The sequence below is a fragment of the Ambystoma mexicanum genome, chromosome 7q (assembly GCF_040938575.1).
Source record: "Ambystoma mexicanum isolate Mex_15411 chromosome 7q, UKY_AmexF1_1, whole genome shotgun sequence".
Lineage (NCBI taxonomy): Eukaryota > Metazoa > Chordata > Amphibia > Caudata > Ambystomatidae > Ambystoma > Ambystoma mexicanum.
In genome coordinates this window covers 918,064,474-918,083,159 of record NC_090941.1, presented here as the reverse complement: position 1 = coordinate 918,083,159, position 18,686 = coordinate 918,064,474, and the positions used below count along the sequence as shown (strand labels likewise).

The following is an 18,686-nucleotide window of genomic DNA, read 5'->3' as shown; positions in this document are numbered from 1 at the left end:
ACAGTTGTTGTCCATGTGACAGTGGTTGGGGACTTTGTTTCTTGTGCTATGTGCTTTTGGGTGTACTACATGGACACTGTTGGTTCAAGTTGCTTTGACTGTGTTGGTGATTTGTGCACAGCCATACCGATTAGGGGTGTATCAACCACTTTTTCTCATTACAAATTAGCTAATACTCAATGGAAGTTAAAATATGGAGTACAAATGCTCCCTATTCACAATATGCAAGAGACATGTGGAATCTTGTGCCCCCGATTTCCCACTCACAGCAACGTAGATAGTTTTCGGCAAGTAGTGCATGTAGTCCAACAGGATGACAATTGTTTTTTGACTGGCTGATTGGAATTAGTAAGCATGTAGCTTTTGATGGCCATGAATAACTAGGTGCCAAGAATGTAATGTTGCCAAGTTAATGCATTTTTCTGTTCCAACATACTTTTGATTGCTTATGATTTTCTCACATTTGTGATTTGGGGTTACATTTTATATGCCTCCAATGTCATTTTACTGCCAAACTTTGATATTTGGGAGTAGAATACTCCCACTTACAAGTCTTATCTGGGGCTGTGTTTGTGCAGGTTGTTCTATGTATAATGGACGCACACAATGTGGCTCTCCCAGAGACACAGTCTCAGGGTGTTGTTATGGGCACAAAGGATAGGTCCCAATTCATCATTGAATGGCACCTGGGATGTGGCCTCACTGCATGTGCTCCACTGGGGCAGGTTTTTATGTGAAGTATGATTGCACCAGCTGGGTGTCTGCAGTCTCTCCACATGCCCTTTGGACAACCAAAGGCAAGGGTGGTACTTGTGGGGGCAGGCGGTGTCCCACCTGCATTTCCCCTAGTACGCCATGCCATGTGGCAACATTGGATGACAGATCCCTAGGGACCAGATTGGGAGACACCTTCAGGTTTATCACAACATGCAGCCATTATGATTTTACATACTACCATAGTATGTGCATATATCAACACCCCACCAGAGTGGTCAAGGGAGCAGAACCGTGACTTCAGCCCTCCGAATGTGTACTCCACTAAGGCCCTAGTGGCTACATGTGCAGTATTGTATCTCACCTCAGCTGGTGTTGTGTGATTCCGTATTGGTATCATCATGAATGTTGAGAGCAGGTAGGCACTGTCCCCTGTAAATGCGTACATGGTTGACAATGGCATTTATTGTCAGGGTCTGTTGCTCAGTGTGTCATGTGCAAGCATGTTCGTGACCTTTCATACTCACTGATGAGCCATGCATTGCCATGTTTTCAACATACCAGGGCCGGTGCAGTGGTGACTGGCGAAAGATGCAGCTATCATGTGTGCTGCCTGGAAAATTGGCATACACTTTCATGAGGGTTCCATTGGCATCACACATTACCTGCACATTAATAGAGTGCCGGTGCTTTCAATTCCGGTAGATGTGCTCCATCAATCGGGGGAGCCATAGTGCAACATGTGTACAGTCAATTGCACCTACTATACGGGGGAAGTGTGCTACTGTGTAAAATTACTGGATCAATGTCTGCCTTTCTGCCAGTGTTCGGGGCATACATATGTGCTTGCACACACATGCATGTGCTGTTATGCATGACAATACCTGGTGTAGACAGTGGCATTGGGTGGCCTGCGATATCCCACCAACTATTGCAGTGGTTCGCTGGAAGGACCTGGTTGCTATGAAATGGAGTGCAGTCAGCATTTTTACTAGGGGGTATGGGTCTGGGAGCTGATGGTGGGTGATGCTAGGTCATCTTCCCACTCCCTGGCGAGGTCTAGGATTACATGGGGGGGCAGGTGGCTGTACCTTGCATATACATGGTCATCCGGCATCCCAAACAGCATGGTGCACGATAGCTCCTACTATTGCTGGGTTCATCGTGACTGTAGACGTTAGGTCGGTGTGCATTGCGTGCTTTATACGCATTGGTTCCTATGACATTTATGCCTGCTATCATGTGGCAGATCTTTTCCCAAAACAAGGTTGTGTGTTGAAATCCATTAATACGTTTGGGTTTGCGTGGACATGCCCTCAACATGCCCACGTTTTGCTGAGTTATTCCTCATTCTGCATGTTCCGCTCCCTATTTTGGACTCTGCATAGGCCCAACCCACACTCTGCGAGAAGTCTCACGCAAGGCGCTCGACTGCTTGCAGAGGCATGCCAGACCTGTGCAAAGTCCACGCAAGTCTTGGGAAAGTGCAACGCAGTCAATTCCATGAATCAACAAAAGGGGTTTTGCAGGTGGTTTGGCACGCAAAGTCCCTATGCACCACGCAATAAATTCCATGAATCATGGCCATAGTCTGTATTTTTTGTTTGATTTCACCATCAAATACAATGCAAGTTTCTGCCCCTTCCTTTTAGCATTTTATTGCATGGTATAATTCGAAGGTTGATATTGGCGTGTAAAACTGCTCAAACAAAATGAAATGTTTCTATTAATCTGACAGCACTTACTAGAAACTGAACTGTGGGTTCTTGGGTGCCAACAGTTGATTTTTACTCTGGGTACAGCACCCTTGTCCTGTACATGAACAAGCAACTAGCCCAGCCCCTTCCCTGGTTGAACAGTGCATTTTAAATCACATATTTCTTATGAATTGAAGACTGTTTTAATAACATCTCTGCAACAGTCATTAAACGGCATTCGCTACCTAAGTATCTTTCTTCTAAAGAAATGTCAAAATCGGATGTGGCTCCCTATTTGTGCTCAGATTCACTGCATTAACAACAGCACAGTTCACATCCATGACTTTAAAGCCAATAGCATTTCATCTCATTTAGGAGGTATAATCAAACTGTAAACCTTTCTATGGGGGCAGACTGAAGCTCCTGCCCACACTGGTAAAGGGGCATTGACCTCTTTTCTGCCCTATACTCTGTGGGCGCGATTCATGAAATTATTGGTGTGGAAAATCGCGAACAGCGCATCAAACTGCATGCGAAACACCATTCGGCGATTTATGGAACCAACTGGATGGAATTTTTCCAGGACTTGCGTGGGGTTTGCACAGGCTTGACACCTCTTTGCAAGCGGCTGAGTGCCTTGCATGAGACACCACGCAGAGCGTGGGCGAGGCCAGCGCAGAGGGTGGAGTAGGGGGCGGACCTTAGGAAATGTGCAAGAACACGGGAAAAAGTGGGCGTTATGAGGGATGTGCCGCAGGCAGTCTACAACACGCCCACAAATGCGCACGACACAGCGTAATGTAGTGGGGTAATTATTGACTACGAGCATGATCAGGTTCTGCCTCCCTCAGGAGAAATGAAATTATAAGATAAGAAAAGACACATTTGAAACTGCACTTTAAATTCTTCTGGAAATGCAGCTGGCACAAAGAATAGTTAGGTTAGCTACACAAGTAGGGGACAGATGAGGCATTAGGTTACACAACTAGTTTGTTTTAAAATAGAATAGATTAGGTGACAGAAAGGTGCGTACCCAAGATAGGGACTCAGTATACAAGTAGGGCAGAACACATGTAGGCAGATAAGGTTGCTGCTACTGATAGGTAGAGATATCATGTGTCATGCATGCACCAGGTACTCGGTAGATAGCAAGCAAATGTGTCCTGCAGAGGAAAATAACTTGACAAGTAGCTGCCATTTTAAATTGCACCATCACAGCAGAGAATTGAAAAGGCCCCAGTTAAGCATGCTTGACCAAATACATTTGATTCAGGGAAATGCTGTGGTAGCTGGATATAGCTGCTTCCAAGGAATAGGAATACCCAAGGCTTCGTAGCAAAGGGTTACATAGCGGACCAAGATACCATTGTGAGCATCCAGCTGTCAAGGTAAATGAAGTTACGATAACACGGCAGACTATTTGAAGTCTATGGGACAGACTGAACATCCCAGGAAGTTCATAAGTAGTTGGCAGATTAATGTCTCTGCGATCGGCTAGGCGTGACAAAGGAATGCAATGTGACAAAAAAGACAAGTAATTGCCGAGCACGTGGTGAAAGCAGAATGATTCATAATAATAGTCATTCATAAATGTGTCAAGACCAGGATAGCGCGATTGCAAGAACAGGTCCTTGAGACTCGAGACATCATGGCGGGGACAACATGGGCTGTTTAATTTAATTAAAGAACAAGGGCGATATGCTTGTCTTCTCCTCCCATCTACATAAAACTTGTCATCATGCAACCAGTTCATGGAGAGTGTGACCGCATGCTAATCAATGAGCACATGTCTTTTTTCACTGCAGAAGTAATTTAGGAACTACCAATATTCAAGTATGATGAGGTAGCACATTTTTATGCGATGGTTTATGGGTGGGATCTTAGATAAGAACTGTCCAATCATTTTTATTGAACATATAGAATTATATATGTAGCTTATTCAAGGGAGCCAATGACCAGGAGCAGTAGGTTTTTATAACTGTGACATAATGTCTCTAAAAATGGCCGTTTCCTGTTGAGTTGTGGAGAAATTCTTGAGTGAGAGCTTGGCTGTTAATCTTGCCCAACCCCCAGTTTATATTGCAATTAAAACTAGGTTACTTTGCATTTGGCATACCACAATCACTCTGTGTTGTCTCTTTTTTTGGCAAATACTAGTTGGAGGGCTATTTGGCTTTTGACCTCCAGTTTTCATCACTCATGGATGTGGCCATGCGACCTCTCGCCTGCGAAATGCCCACACAAATCACTCCATGTCTCCGCCAGACAAAGGCAGGCGTAAGTATAGGAATCGCAGCACGGAGGTGGGTTTGCATGTGGGATATAGGTGTGCATGTACACAGCAGGGGATCCAATCGGACTAAGGGGTGCGCGTACGCAATGTAGTGTGGTGCAGGAACGGTTCATGGGCTACTCAGACAGATTTTCTGAGTTTTACCCGAGTTGCGATACATCGCACGCATGTTGTCAGGGTGCCGGTAACAGTTACAGGGGACCCAGCGCAGGGTCCTCAAGATGCAGGCCCGCTTCCGGGGGATCCCACACACTGTTTGCAGGGTGCATGTATTCGCACCCGGGGAGCAGGCAAAGGTAGCTGTTCTGTCTGTTTTTGCTTTGCCTCAGGGCGTGTCGGGGGCATTCCAGACAAAACTTTTGTATACGGTTACTTTCCACAGAAATGTCCATGAGTACACGGGTACGCATTTTTTATTCTGCGCGCATCCTCGCACCGTGTTGTTCTCAGCACGCAGCCATTGCGAGACGCAGGCACACTTTTCCATGAATCGGGCCCTCAGCTTATATTCTGTTAAATGGACTCAAATAATGAAAAAGGGTTAGATGGAACATTGTTATGGGCTATCTGTTAAAAGCACTGAATGGCTACTTTACAGAAGATCTTTGAACTGTGGTGTTGGACTTGTACTGCGTGGCTGATGTGCATTTCAGTGTGACCTTCAAGCTACCTGGTGAAGGGAACAGTGGGTGTGAAAAGAGACTTGATTTCTATTGTTATTAATTTCTTCATCAATTGAATTGTGGCGGCCATCTCTGATAAAGCATCCCACCCCCCTTCCAGGTCGGAATCTGGTTTCAGTTGGCAGGGGGCGCGGTGTGCTTTCTGGCCTCCCTTCCAAGAAGTGGAAGCGGAAAGTAAACAGGGGGCCAAAGGGTCAGCCCACTTTGCCAGCTGCCCCTCTAGCACCCCTAGCATGGGCTGGGTCAGCTGCTGTTAATTTCTATTGTCATGCATTTCTTCATCAATTGATTTAAAGCTACAACAAAAGGTGATACAATTTGCTCAATAGAAAACACGAAGTAGAACACTTTACGACCACATGCAATTGGACGTTTTTTTGTGGGGAGGTGGGGGAGTTTTGCAACCTTTGAACATAAGTTACCTTTCAGGGTGTATAATAAGTGGGCGGTGGCTGAGGCAAGTGTGATGGGCCCACTCGCCCCGAGAGCAATATTCACGACTGTTGGCAAACACAGTAGGAGATGTCCCGTGATTGAGTTTCTTAGAGATGTCTGGAAGAATATTTATGAGATGTGTGGCTCGGTTGCTTTGAAGTCACCTGAGGCATCTATCTGGATGAATAAGGCTATTACAGACAATGGCAAGGTGTTGTTTTGGCAGGAGCGTTTTCTGGGTGGGATTCATTGGATTGGTGATGTTTTTAAAAATGGGAAATGGATTGACTTTGCTGAGTTAAATGGTACTTTTACTGTTGAAAGTTTTTCTATCTCGGACTTCAGGAAATTGAAGAGATGTATTGGTGATGTGCAATGTGATGGGGATGCGAATGTTGAAATTTTCACTACTGGTGTTCAGTCACTGGCAACTAGGGTTTATCATCGAATTGTATCGAATTATAGAGAAAATACCGAATTGCTTAATGAATGGAGCAGAAGAGTGGGCTATGAAATCACTTCTGACCTGTGGCTTGTGATGTGTGCGAACTTGAAGCTTTGCTCGATAAGTTTGACTGATCGGTTCGAGGCAAATTAAAATTTTCAATCGAGTTTTTTGGAGCCCAGAAAGGCTTAAAAATAGAGGTTTGTGTGATTCTGATGTTTGTTGGTGTTGCTGGAGTGAGAAAGGCGGTATGGAACATCTATTGTGGGACTGTGTGAGGGTTCGTGGGTTTTGGCATGAGGTTTGTATTCTTTGTCTAGGGGTTTTGAACCAACATATTGACTTGGATTTTAAAACAATGGTGCTAGGCTGTGATGATTTGCTTGAAGACCTTTCCAGAAAATGTTAAATAAAGAATATAAAAAAACCTAAAAAAATAAAAAAGTTTATGCAAATCTTTAATTTTCTTAAACCTACTCTCAACTTGAATAATGTCACATTTTTCATAAGTACAAACAGCTTAGTAAAATAGGTTTACTTAAACCGGTTTGGCCTTTTGACCCATACGTATTTGCGCCACCACCCAGGCCTTCTTTATTTGTACCTCTTGGTTTGGCCATCCTAATATGGATATCTTTTTTTTATTAAGTACTTTTTGGCTTTATAACAAAAACCTTCAGCAGTGAAACACTAAAAAAAAAGAGCTTACTTCCAAATATAAAAAGCAGCTGCTGTTATAACAAGAGATTCAGCCGAATAAGGTGCTCCAAAATTGATCATACTCCATTCCAGTGGCAAAACTAATGATATTGCCATAACCGTTATCATATTTCTTACATAGCACTGGGCAAGCAGTGAGGATATGTCGACTAGTTCCAATGGCGTCCTTTCACAGTCGACAACACCCTTCCTCATAGCAAATAATAATAATTAATAATAAAAAATTATTATTTTTGCCTTTGCCTCGCCAAGCTCCTAAATACTCAAATGTGGGGAAAATGTTGAAGAGTAGATATTGATTTCTTGGGGGGCTACTGCTGGCGTGTTGCTGAAGGAAGCAATCTCGCGTTCCCTCAAAGGCAATCGCAAAACTGTTTTGCTGTGACCATGGATCTCCCGTTTGAACTAGGTTCCTATGGTCACGTGAGCAACGATCGGATGCCAGGCAAGAATGCCCCAGGCCCCGGGCCGTACGAAGTACGGCACGATTGAGGGCCTGTGGGGTTAGGTGCGGGGTGGGGGAAAAACAGCGTGAAAACCAAGGGGAGGGGCAGTCAGGTGGCGCCCCCACCCCAGCGTCTCCAGGAAATAAGCCACAACACCAGGGAAAGGTGTGAGGGGAAGCAACAGGGGGGCCGGAGGAAGTCCAGCCCCCCAAGGGAATAACAAAGGGGCATGTAGGTATAAGTAGTCCCCTAGAAGGAAGGGGAAGCACAAACCAGGTAAGGAGCTCACCTCATTCGGGTAAGCTCCTAGGGCATGGAAAAGGGGGAGAAAGAAACGTTTTACAACCCAACCCACCCTGCAAAAAACAAAAGAAGAACCAAGGAAGAGCCAGAACACTGAGTACTTTCTTCGGTACACGGTAGAAGAAAGTCGTAGGTGGCACGTGTCCGGGAACGGATGCCCAAGGGTAACAAAGACTTGCTGAGGAGAAGGCTTGGCATCTCCAACCCTGGACACGAAGTAAAAGCATACTATTGTGATTATTTTTGTTTATGTATTTTCTGTAGAAAATAAATGCCTACGGCCTATAATTTTTCCACAACAAAACTGTCTGTCATTCATTCCACAGTTTAGGGGATAGGTAACAAGAGCAAAGGGGAGCCCACACTACTCAGCCTAACGACATGAGGCGGGCATGACCTAGCCATATGCTCTGGGCTGTGGCGAGTCAGTGGGGCCTGGCTGAGCAAGGGACTAGCGGGCATGCCACCATTAAAAGGGAGTAACACAATTGGGAGGCTACGATTACATAGAGCCTGCTACAGAAAGGTGAACAACTCAAAGGTGGAGGAAGGGGACGCTCAGTGCAAACATTCAAGGCGACCACTGGCTAATAGGTCCCAGAATAATTTCATCCTTGTTGGCTACGAAGAAACGAGCTTTCTAAAAGGGGATCTAATTACCATGCACGCTGATGCCCACCAGCCTCTTCTTGATGGCACAGCCATGGTTGCAAAAGCAACATGTTTTTACTGTCTGGGGAATTCGCAGCATGGTGCAAAGAACTTTCGAACAAAGCATTTCGCTGGCTAACAAGCTGATCCCCTCAAGGGGATAGCAAGTTTTGGCAAGGAAACTGCATTTGTCGGGATTTCAACATGAGACACATTTCTGTTAAATAATAAGTCCGCGTTTAAGAGAAATGATAACTTACGTTTAAGAAACGGTAGACCAGCTCCTCCTTTCAGCACAAGCAACCCGCATTTTATTTGAAGACGTATTCTTTTAGCAACATTCTAATTTTTGATCGGACGCTGTAATAAAATACTTGCATGAAAGCTACAGATAAGGTGTGAACATTTCTTATGTTATCTATTATTCCAAAGTTTCTGATTAAAAGTGTTGGGTCTCGCCGGGCTGTGGGAAGGGAACATACCTGCACACTGCAGTCCAGAGATCTCATGGTTTGTGGAGTCATTCATGAAGCTCTGCTTTCCTTGCATCCTTCACATGCAGCCGTGCCACTGCCATCAATGGTGGAGGTAGCAGTGGACTGGGTTGCAAATGGTTACTACTGGATCCAGTTGCGGAATGTGGGTTTTTAACCAATGGCCAATATTCAAGTAGCAGAAAAGCAAGGGGCACTCCAGAGCTCAATCGAAAAAACAACTACAACCAAGAGGCACCATTGGGCACGAATAAACAATAACATGATGTGGCTAGAACCCATTGGATTTTTTCCCCACAGTAGTCAGAAATATCCAATGACCAGCTGGAATGTACATCTGGCACCACACTGGAAGGAACGTAGCAGAAGTCAACAACAACAGGACTAGATGAGCGACTAATACCCGGCACAAAGGGGCAACTGTTTCCTCCCTTTCTCTGTCAATGCTTTTTGGCCTGCATTGGTGAGCCCCAAGTCACTGGCGTTATATCTGTGGTTCTTTCTCGAGATATGAGCAGCCCTTCCAAATGCACACTGGCCGCAATCCTTAAAACTTTTAAATGCACATAGAAGATCATTTAAAACTACTGTGGAATAAGCTAACTTCTTCCACTTGTCTATGCTCTCTGCACACATGCATCGGGCAAAATGCCCACAATCTGCGGGTGGGCCGATTCGCAAAGTTGCATCTGCCCATGCGCAGAATGTGAAGATGGGTATGCCCTGGAAGGTGGGTCTGCGTAAGAACCAAGCCCCTGGCATTTAGACCTGTGACAGATCTACAGAAATGCCCCTCTGTGCCCTGCAAGGCAAGGTGCAATGTTGCCACGGGGGTTTTCATCTGCCCAAAAAAGAAACACTCGTGCTTTAGATGAGCATTTGACTACATATCTAAACAGTGGTTGAAATGTAAACACTGCCTTTAACGTGGCAGACTCTTTTAAGCTCATCATTGCAAATGTGTTCACTAAACCCCTACGGGCAGAGGGCAGACCCCTGCAACATAACTACATGGATTCAGAGGTCCAAAGCGTGTTCATGCATCATGCACACAACGGGCACTTTAATATGCACGCGGCCGCTGGCTTAATAGGCCTGGAGGAGCTGGCTTTGGGTATAGCCAGACCAGTGTGCAAGTTCCCTACCTGAAAGAGACACTTGGCACAAGAAATCTGCATGTACAGAGGTTCCGTGGCATGGTGGGGCCCAGGCAACACTACACCCACGGTTACTTGTAAATTGGCCCTGAAATCAACTACAACAAGCATTGCAAAGTAATTCCAGTATACTGCAAAAAAAAAAGACAAAACACGGTGGAGGTTTAACTCATCGCCATAAATAATTTATTTATTAGACATCCGCTGTTTGTTGCTAAAGCATGTATCAGACCGAAACGTATGGATATCATCGTAAAAGAATCAACAATGGTTTCGCAATCACAAAGGGCGGGCCTCCTAGCCTGAATCTCTGTTTGCGCACTCATAAATTATTCATGCAACTAACAGCAAGGAGGCCCATTCTGTAAAGATTGCCCCCGCAATAAACAAGAAACTCTATGGGTACAATGCAAAGCTTTTTTAATGGGTACATATTTTTTTTTTACATGCCTCAAACTTAATAATAATAAGTTACTAATAGTGATTTCAGTTAATGGGAGCTTAGACCTGACGCATAATGTGCCACCTTAGCGAGGGAATTGTCTTGGATGTAGGTGGACCCCTGGCACTTCACTCCCACCCAAACCGAAAAGATTGCAAATGGTCACCGTCCCTGGTGAACACATCAGCTGGGCAGTTAAGAATGTTCTATCATCATAGATCCAGTGGCTGGTGCCTACAGTGGCTGGTGCCTATATACACATCAGCTGGGCAGTTAAGAATGTTCTATCACAGATCCAGTGGCTGGTGCGTATATACACATCAGCTGGGCAGTTAAGAATGTTCTATCGTGGATCCAGTGGCTGGTGCGTACATACACATCAGCTGGGCAGTTAAGAATGTTCTATCACAGATCCAGTGGCTGGTGCGTATATACACATCAGCTGGGCAGTTAAGAATGTTCTATCGTGGATCCAGTGGCTGGTGCGTACATACACATCAGCTGGGCAGTTAAGAATGTTCTATCACAGATCCAGTGGCTGGTGCGTATATACACATCAGCTGGGCAGTTAAGAATGTTCTATCATAGATCCAGTGGCTGGTGCGTATATACACATCAGCTGGGCAGTTAAGAAAGTTCTATCGTGGATCCAGTGGCTGGTGCGTATATACATATCAGCTGGGCAGTTAAGAATGTTCTATCATAGATCCAGTGGCTGGTGCGTATATACACATCAGCTGGGCAGTTAAGAATGTTCCATCATAGATCCAGTGGCTGGTGCGTGGATCCAGTGGCTGGTGCGTATATACACATCAGCTGGGCAGTTAAGAATGTTCCATCATAGATCCAGTCGCTGGTGCGTGGATCCAGTGACTGGTGCGTATATACACATCAGCTGGGCAGTTAAGAATGTTCCATCATAGATCCAGTGGCTGGTGCGTGGATCCAGTGGCTGGTGCGTATATACACATCAGCTGGGCAGTTAAGAATGTTCCATCATAGATCCAGTGGCTGGTGCGTGGATCCAGTGGCTGGTGCGTATATACACATCAGCTGGGCAGTTAAGAATGTTCCATCATAGATCCAGTCGCTGGTGCGTGGATCCAGTGGCTGGTGCGTATTTTTAGCGATCACCGGAACTGTGCAGTTGCATCCAGCAAGTGACTCGTTTGCAGCAAAATCAGTTAGCCCCATTCCCGGGTAAATAACTATTAACCTTTGTGCACAATCAAATGTTTGCCCCGGTTCACAATAGTATTTATATTTTTGTTATGGCCCATCTGAAAAAACAGGGTTGCTCCATTCCAAGTTGCACAAGCAGCAACCGTGTCTACCAGTAATTAGCAGAATTAGTGAATGTGCCCATTACAAAGTATTTCAACAGAGTATTTAAGATCAATTAGGCGTTGAAAGATTTAGGACACTGTGAACACAAATAGTACAAGTTATTAGAGCAGAGAAGTGTGTGCCTGTGGTCCTGTGCTAAGCAACTACTCCCTGACATGCATGTGCTCTTGTGTGGACCTCAAATGAGCCTGAAGGTAGACCTTGTCGTTGTCAACTCGAAATGGCCTAAAATAATGTTGCACACAGCCATGATTTCCTGTCTCCAGTCTACCATCCGCGGCACCGCTATTCCGAGCACTTAAGATGCCCCACGTCACAAAGTAAGGAGCTCATCCAGTTGCACTGTATTCCACTACAAAAAGCGAATCCCAAATAACAGCTCCGCTGGTCGATGGGTCCATGTGGACATGGGGCGATAGAAGAGCATGCCTATTGCAATTAGCGAATAACAGGTGTGACACAAAATGGCGGGCGTGTCCGCCATGGAATTAGTTGCAGGACTTGCTGTCCTTTGTTTGACACGTAACTACTCTACTATACCTGTGCGACTAAATCACAAATCACACAGGTCTACAACATTCTGCTACAAACGTGAAACGTGACACCCGTGTAACCCTAGTAGTAGTAATCCCAGCGCAGTCCAGTTATATCTCGGAACGAGTTGCAAGTGTCAATCATCATTTGTTATTAGTGTTAATTGGTCTCACACCTGGAATGTTTAATTGGGATGTGCCTTTCCTTTTTTCTTTTTGGTCCAACCAACCAGTCGGTCCATAAAAACTCACATGTCAAGTGGATCAATTGGACATCCTTTGCTATCAAAATCATTTGCTATCTCATTAAATTGAAATCAGCCCAGGAAGAGGAGCCCCCACCCAGCGGGGTGCACGTGATGTCACTTTTCAAGCAGGTGTTATACCCAAAACTCACTGACCTCTACAGTCGGATGCTGTTGCATTGCCCTCTGGCATGTGGCAATATTATCGGCCCTAGCATTACTGGCAGCTTTCTGCCCACCTTAATGCCCCGTTTAAGGTTAGGATTGATAAAACGACCCCAGCGTATAGCTCACTTGCCTAGACAGTTGAGCATGGTGCTCTACACGTATTGGACTGTTTAGGAAATAGGGACATAACATTGATCTAGAAAATGGCAGTGGCCTTTCCTCGTCTTATAGCTGCTGCTAACAATGTCTATGACGCATGATAGTAGCGTTCGTGTATTTCACGCTCATGCACTAACATGTTCCCTTAATAGGGGGTGGTCATTTGCGTTGAACACTTAAACAAGAACATTGTGGACAATCAAGGGTCAATGGCTTAAAACTGCAAACAGGCCTTCGTGCGTATTCAATAGCCTACAATGAAAGCACCCTCGTGGAAATTCAAGTTGCACCAGTACAAATGGTTTCTACTAGATCCAGTTTCTGGCATGTGAGTTTAAATTAGTAAGTTTACTTAACTAGTAGAAACTCCCTTAATTCATTTAGTTTGGCATGTGCAGGACAGTCTACAAAGCATAGTTCACAAGTGCATAGAGTGAAAAACATGTGTAAATGGTTAGCTGGAATGTGGACTAAGCCAGGCTCTGTTGCAAAAAGATATGTTCTGCTATGTCCCACCGTTATTTTTGTCTATGCACAAGAAGGGGGTGTTTTTAAGGAAATGCAGAATTTCAGCATCAACTTTTAGAATCAATATTTTCAAATAAGATGTCAAAGCAATGTTGCAAAGTAAATAGGTCTGATTTCAGAGACACAAGAAAGGGCACACACAGACCTACACATCGCTGGCTGTAAAACTCTCTCGTCCTTGACTTCAAAAGGACGCCGTTACTGGTCCTCCTCGCTTGCTTGTACAGCACGAAAAGGGCCTTTCATTTTCCAACCCCTTTATCCTGTGGTTACTTTATACATTTACATTTCCAGCTCACATTTACTTTCAGAGTTTAGCAGCAGCAGCAGTAATAGAAACGGGGGGAGTGAGGGGTTAGGGGAGGGAGGGCAGCCAGTGCTTCAGTTAACTTTATTCGAGTGAGGAAGTTATACAATTCCAGGCCTTAAAAAGGAGAAAGTCATTCCAGTTTTTTGGGAAGTAAAATGCTTTCATAGTTAACATTTGGGGAGTAAATCACTTCCGAGATAAACAAAATGGAAGTCAACAGTTGGGTAAGAAGACTGGTTGTATTCACTCGACTTTTTCCGTTTGTCAAGTTGAAGTACACAACAGCAAATTCTTTTAAAAATCCCAAACCGCCCCAAACCGACCTCATGGATCCGAGGACCTGTGGTGGCATTCCAGAAAAAAAAATATACAACCAGCATCCTGGCTCATCGCTTTTGGCATGTTGTAGCCTTCGAACGTTTTCAAGTGATAGTAACTGAAGCACTGACAGGACAAAAGAGAGAACAGCAAAGAAGGAAACGGAGAAAGGAAGAGTGTGACGAGGAAGAGTGCGATGTGTCTGGGTACATGTGAAAAATTACATGAAGGATGGTGCTCCTTGCTCCAAAACAGGGCTGCCTCTAAAACGCGACCAGCGATAAATGGACTCTACTACTTACAAAGCTTCAATGAAATCCAAAAGAACACACTGCAACTAAGCGCCCTCGCCAGAGAATGCAGTGCGCCGGCATTCATTTCACTCAAATCAGCCGGTGCAGCCTCTGCACTGGTGCCACTGTGTATACAGTGTGCTCCATGGTACCGTTTCGTGCAGGCTGGTGCTGGGTGGTGCAAAGAGCCCAAGCTAGTGAGTGATACATAACGCGATACCTAAATGCAGATATGCTGGTGATACAGCATAGAAATAGGGTCTGGTACACTCCCACTCATGCCCGTGCAGTGCAGTCTAGTACAGTGTTATCCCACCACAATTAGTTACAGACAGACCAAAGAAGTGCCTTACATTATCGTAGACGATACTCTGCTGCTTTCCACAAAAGCAACTTGTCGCTGTCGGGCACCAGTCGCCTACAGTTAGTTGAGGGCATATTGCATAGTACACACAAAACAATACCCTACCCCACCAGGATTAAAATTGTTCGTTTCCAACATGGCAAGCACCAAATGTACTGTCCCCCAAATCAAAGTCACTGCTTCAATACGTCGCAACAATCAATACACGTCCCCATCTGAAGGAACAGGGTATCCTGTGGTCCAGAGGGAAGGACGCAGAGGCGTGAAGGCAGGAAACCCAGCCCTCCATATCCTCCCTGAACAGTCAGAAGTTCAGAACCCAGAAGAGGGTAAGTCAAAGCCCCAAGGGCATGGCACCCACCAGGTCCACGTGGGCAGAACTTAGAAGAGGAAACTTCCAGGTGCACAGCAGGCCCCAAAAAGCCGGAGAATCCCGCTGGAAGTCTATGGGTCCCATTGTTGCAGTTCGGGTGATAAAATAATCTGCAACCCAATATATAGTCTATGCAAACCAAAGAAGAGAAGAAGCCTAGGCTAGGCCCACTCTGGGTCCTAAAGGGCAGGGTACCCAGATTTGCTGTACCCTGAGGTGAAGTCATAGGACACTGAGGGGAGCGAGCAATCACCAAAGAAGGGTGCAAAGGCTGGCAGGTGGGGCGGGAGCTCCTCCACGGGGGAGCTCAGGGTAGAGTCCGGGCTGCTGGTGTACACTGGCTGCAGGCTGCCCATCCCCGCCTGGCCCCTCTTGGACGCGCCGCATGGGCTCCAGGGCTCCGGGTATATCAGGCCCCCCAGGAGAGGGTGAGGCTCGTACAGAGCGTGCTCCGCGGCCAGGTCCGGGTGTATCCTCAACGGGCCGCCCCCGTGGAAGGCCTCCTGCTCCGGGACCACGCCGCTGTAATCCGTGCCCAGGAGTTCGAAGAAGTCGGCGGCTTCCGCGCCGCAGCGCTCGAGCTCCCGCAGGGCCCCGCAGCGCTCCAGGTCCCGCAGGCCCGCGCCGGGCCCCCCATTGGCGGCGACCTGCGCGGGCTCCGTGAAGAAGGAGGGCGGCAGGTTGCGCTTGCGCAGGGGCACCTTCTTGCACTTCTCGCCCCGGAGCTCGCTGGCCTTGTCGAAGAGGGCGGCCAGGCTCTTGCTCTGCAGGCTGGACTGCGCCTGCTCGCGCTTGGGCGGCGGCCTGCAGTGGAGCCCGGCGGGAGAGGGCGAGGGCGAGGGCGGCGGCGCCTGCCCGCGGGCGCCCTCCAGGGCCCCCAGGCCCGTGCAGCGCTTGATCTGCTTCTGCAGGTACTTGCGGTGGTTGACCTTCCGCCGGGACTTGACCGGCTTGTCCAGCGCCAGCTTGATGTTGCTGGAGGCCGAGTTGATGAAGCTCAGCAGGTCCCGGGCCGCCTCTTTGAACTCCCCGCTCTCGCGCTCTTCCAGCAGACCCCCGTCCTCGAAGCTCTTTTCCGCCTCGTAGTCCACGAGGGACCCGGGGAAGCAGAAGGGCAGGAAGTGGGGGTTCATGACGGCGGCCATGGCCCCGCGCGGCGTGACAGGTGCAGCGCTGAAACCTTCACTTTCTCGCCGTCGCCTCAGGCCTCTGCATCTCGTGTTCCTTGCTAGCCTTCTGGGCTGGTATGCACAAGTTATTAGGTTCCCAAATGTATCAGCACTCAGCAACAAGCACCACCGTTGTGGGAATAGCACGTGTCGTCCTCCAGGGGATTCGTTTGAACTAAAGATGTAATGCAAAGAGTTTCCCAAAAAAATGGCGCTGCGGAGTTCCAGTTTGTGGTGCCCACTTGTAAACAAGCATCCAGCGGTCTGCAGCGTAGAATCTGCCCGGCTTCGAGATGCCAAGCTCTGCTCCCTCAGGGGGGGGTGTGGGAAAAAGAGGGGAGGAGCAAGGGCGCGCCCCCTCCTTGCCCCCTCTCGTAGTAAACTGCGGGGGGCTCGGTTCACAGCCTGGCTCTCCGTCTTCACAAGGAAGCAGGCGGGGCAAGCTCCTAGTCAGTGGATGAAAAGTACTCTGAGACCAGGAACGTTTCCCATCAGAGCCGTGCAGGCCTGGAGTCAGTGCAGACTGTTAGGGGATGCTGCTTGCAACCAGGGTACATTCTAGGCAACAATGCTCCCAGGGCAGAACGCTAGAATATGCACCCAAGTTGCCCCAATACACTGCACTCTCTCTCCCATTAAATCATTGCCGTTTAGATATTTGGCTTATACCTAACAGTAATAAGTAGGCTAAAACACAAGAGTGCAACATTACAAACAGGAATTAATTTTCATTATCTCATTATTATATAAACGACTGCCTAATGAAGGGTACGCTCCTAGATTTTGCACCTGAAAAAAACGTCAAGAGACCCCCAACAGTCAGTTACTAACCAGATTTCCCAAATGCAGTTTGCATGGTAAGGGTCCTGGGAAAAGAGCAGCTTTCCTCGCGGCCAACAAGGGGTTAACCCGCCCTAGTGACATCAGACGTGGCATGCAGGGATATCCGGTGAATCAAAAAGACATTCTAACGAGAAAGATCCCATTATTGGAGGCTGAATTAATTCAATTAAACGGATTAAGCAGCTCGGATACGCTTTACTGGGACATTTCACCGCATTTACAAAATGTCGGGGGTTTTAAAAACAAAAGCCCGGCATGCAACTGGAGCTTGCATTCAGCTGTCTGAGGGGCCTGTATTTCCATACTGTAAACAAGACTGGAGGTTTAGTAGGCTGAAGGGGTGCATTAAACACAGATGGATGTTCTTTGCCCTATTTATGTAAACGCCATCATCTGTGCATACTTGCCAACCCTACTGATTTAGGCAGTAGGCTATTGCTTTTTAAGGAGTCCTATCGCCTACAGATTTGGGTGACGGATCCTACCTACAGCTTTTTGCAGGGGCAGGTAATGTATGGGACTCTAAGGCCGGCTGCAGGACAAAGCATGCACCACATAGTCTGTCTGTGGGGTGGGCTAGTAGGTGATTACTTTAATTGGGCTCAGACCAATTAACAGCTATCTGACTCTGCCCTGCACTCTGGCCGGGACAGGCCTTAGGCGAACCACCATCACACAGCATCTGCATATCAGTCTGAGCAGGGTATCGGTCTACATGTTGTTCAGTTATACATCTTACACTGCAGAATAAATATGTATTGCCCAGGCTGCTGCTGCAGAGCAGGGGCAACAGGTTGCCTACCAGCTCTGTGGGATTACCTTGTGTGAAGTTAGGTAATTTAACTTACCATTCAGAATTATACATTTTAAACATTTGAACAGTGAAGTTATTGTTATGCGAAGTATTTTTTTTGAAACTTGAAAAATCCTACATCTTTTTGGCCACATTATGTTGGCAAGTATGTCTGTGGTAACGAGGATGTTCTGGAGAGTTCTTTTTCCACCAAAGAAACGCTGTTTTCCTGCTAAGCGTGCACGTGGATAACATTGCTGTAGCCATTCCTGTTCTGTATCTTTTGCAGCGCCACAGAAAGGTGCAAGGTCAGGATTGCTGCCAAGGGTCTGACGCAGGCCCTGACAGCCTCTGAGGTAGAGGGCTAAGCCGCCAGTATTCATGGGCCTAACCCCCAACTCGGCCAAAGGCTTTTGAATGCCTCCCAATGGCAGGAATCTCAGGGGCTTCACTGCACATTTTCAGGGTGGCCCGCCATTTTGTCTTGCACCACCCTTGGCTCGGTTTTTTTTTTTGGCTCGGCCTATTTAGAATGAGATTGGAAAAGGTTCCCAGGACTTCTGGGAATTCAGGAAACACTCATGCGTGTGCTGTTACTCACATCTGACTGGAGACGCACAATGTGTTCCCTTTTAATAGCCAAACGTGGTGGGATCCTGGCGGAGCCGAATGCCAACGCATTTAGCGGCTGCGGTTATCGCCAACGGTAAACAATGTGGGAACACAGGAGCACAGCTCACCGAGTGAAGGGTGTTTTAACCCT

General features: G+C 46.9%; 1 protein-coding gene across 1 annotated transcript; it reads right to left on the bottom strand.

Annotated features, from left to right (window-relative positions):
* Positions 1 to 10,201: 10,201 nt before the first annotated feature.
* On the bottom strand, positions 10,202 to 16,707 carry FAM181B (family with sequence similarity 181 member B). Its single transcript, XM_069639882.1, has one exon. The coding sequence runs from the start codon at positions 16,261 to 16,263 to the stop codon at positions 15,298 to 15,300; it is 966 nt and encodes a 321-aa protein (XP_069495983.1). The 5' UTR covers positions 16,264 to 16,707; the 3' UTR covers positions 10,202 to 15,297.
* Between the last annotated feature and the right edge of the window lie 1,979 nt (positions 16,708 to 18,686).

Bases quoted from the DNA above. Each gene is read 5' to 3' on its own strand.
- FAM181B (XM_069639882.1), bottom strand. From the start codon at position 16,263: ATGGCCGCCGTCATGAACCCCCACTTCCTGCCCTTCTGCTTCCCCGGG.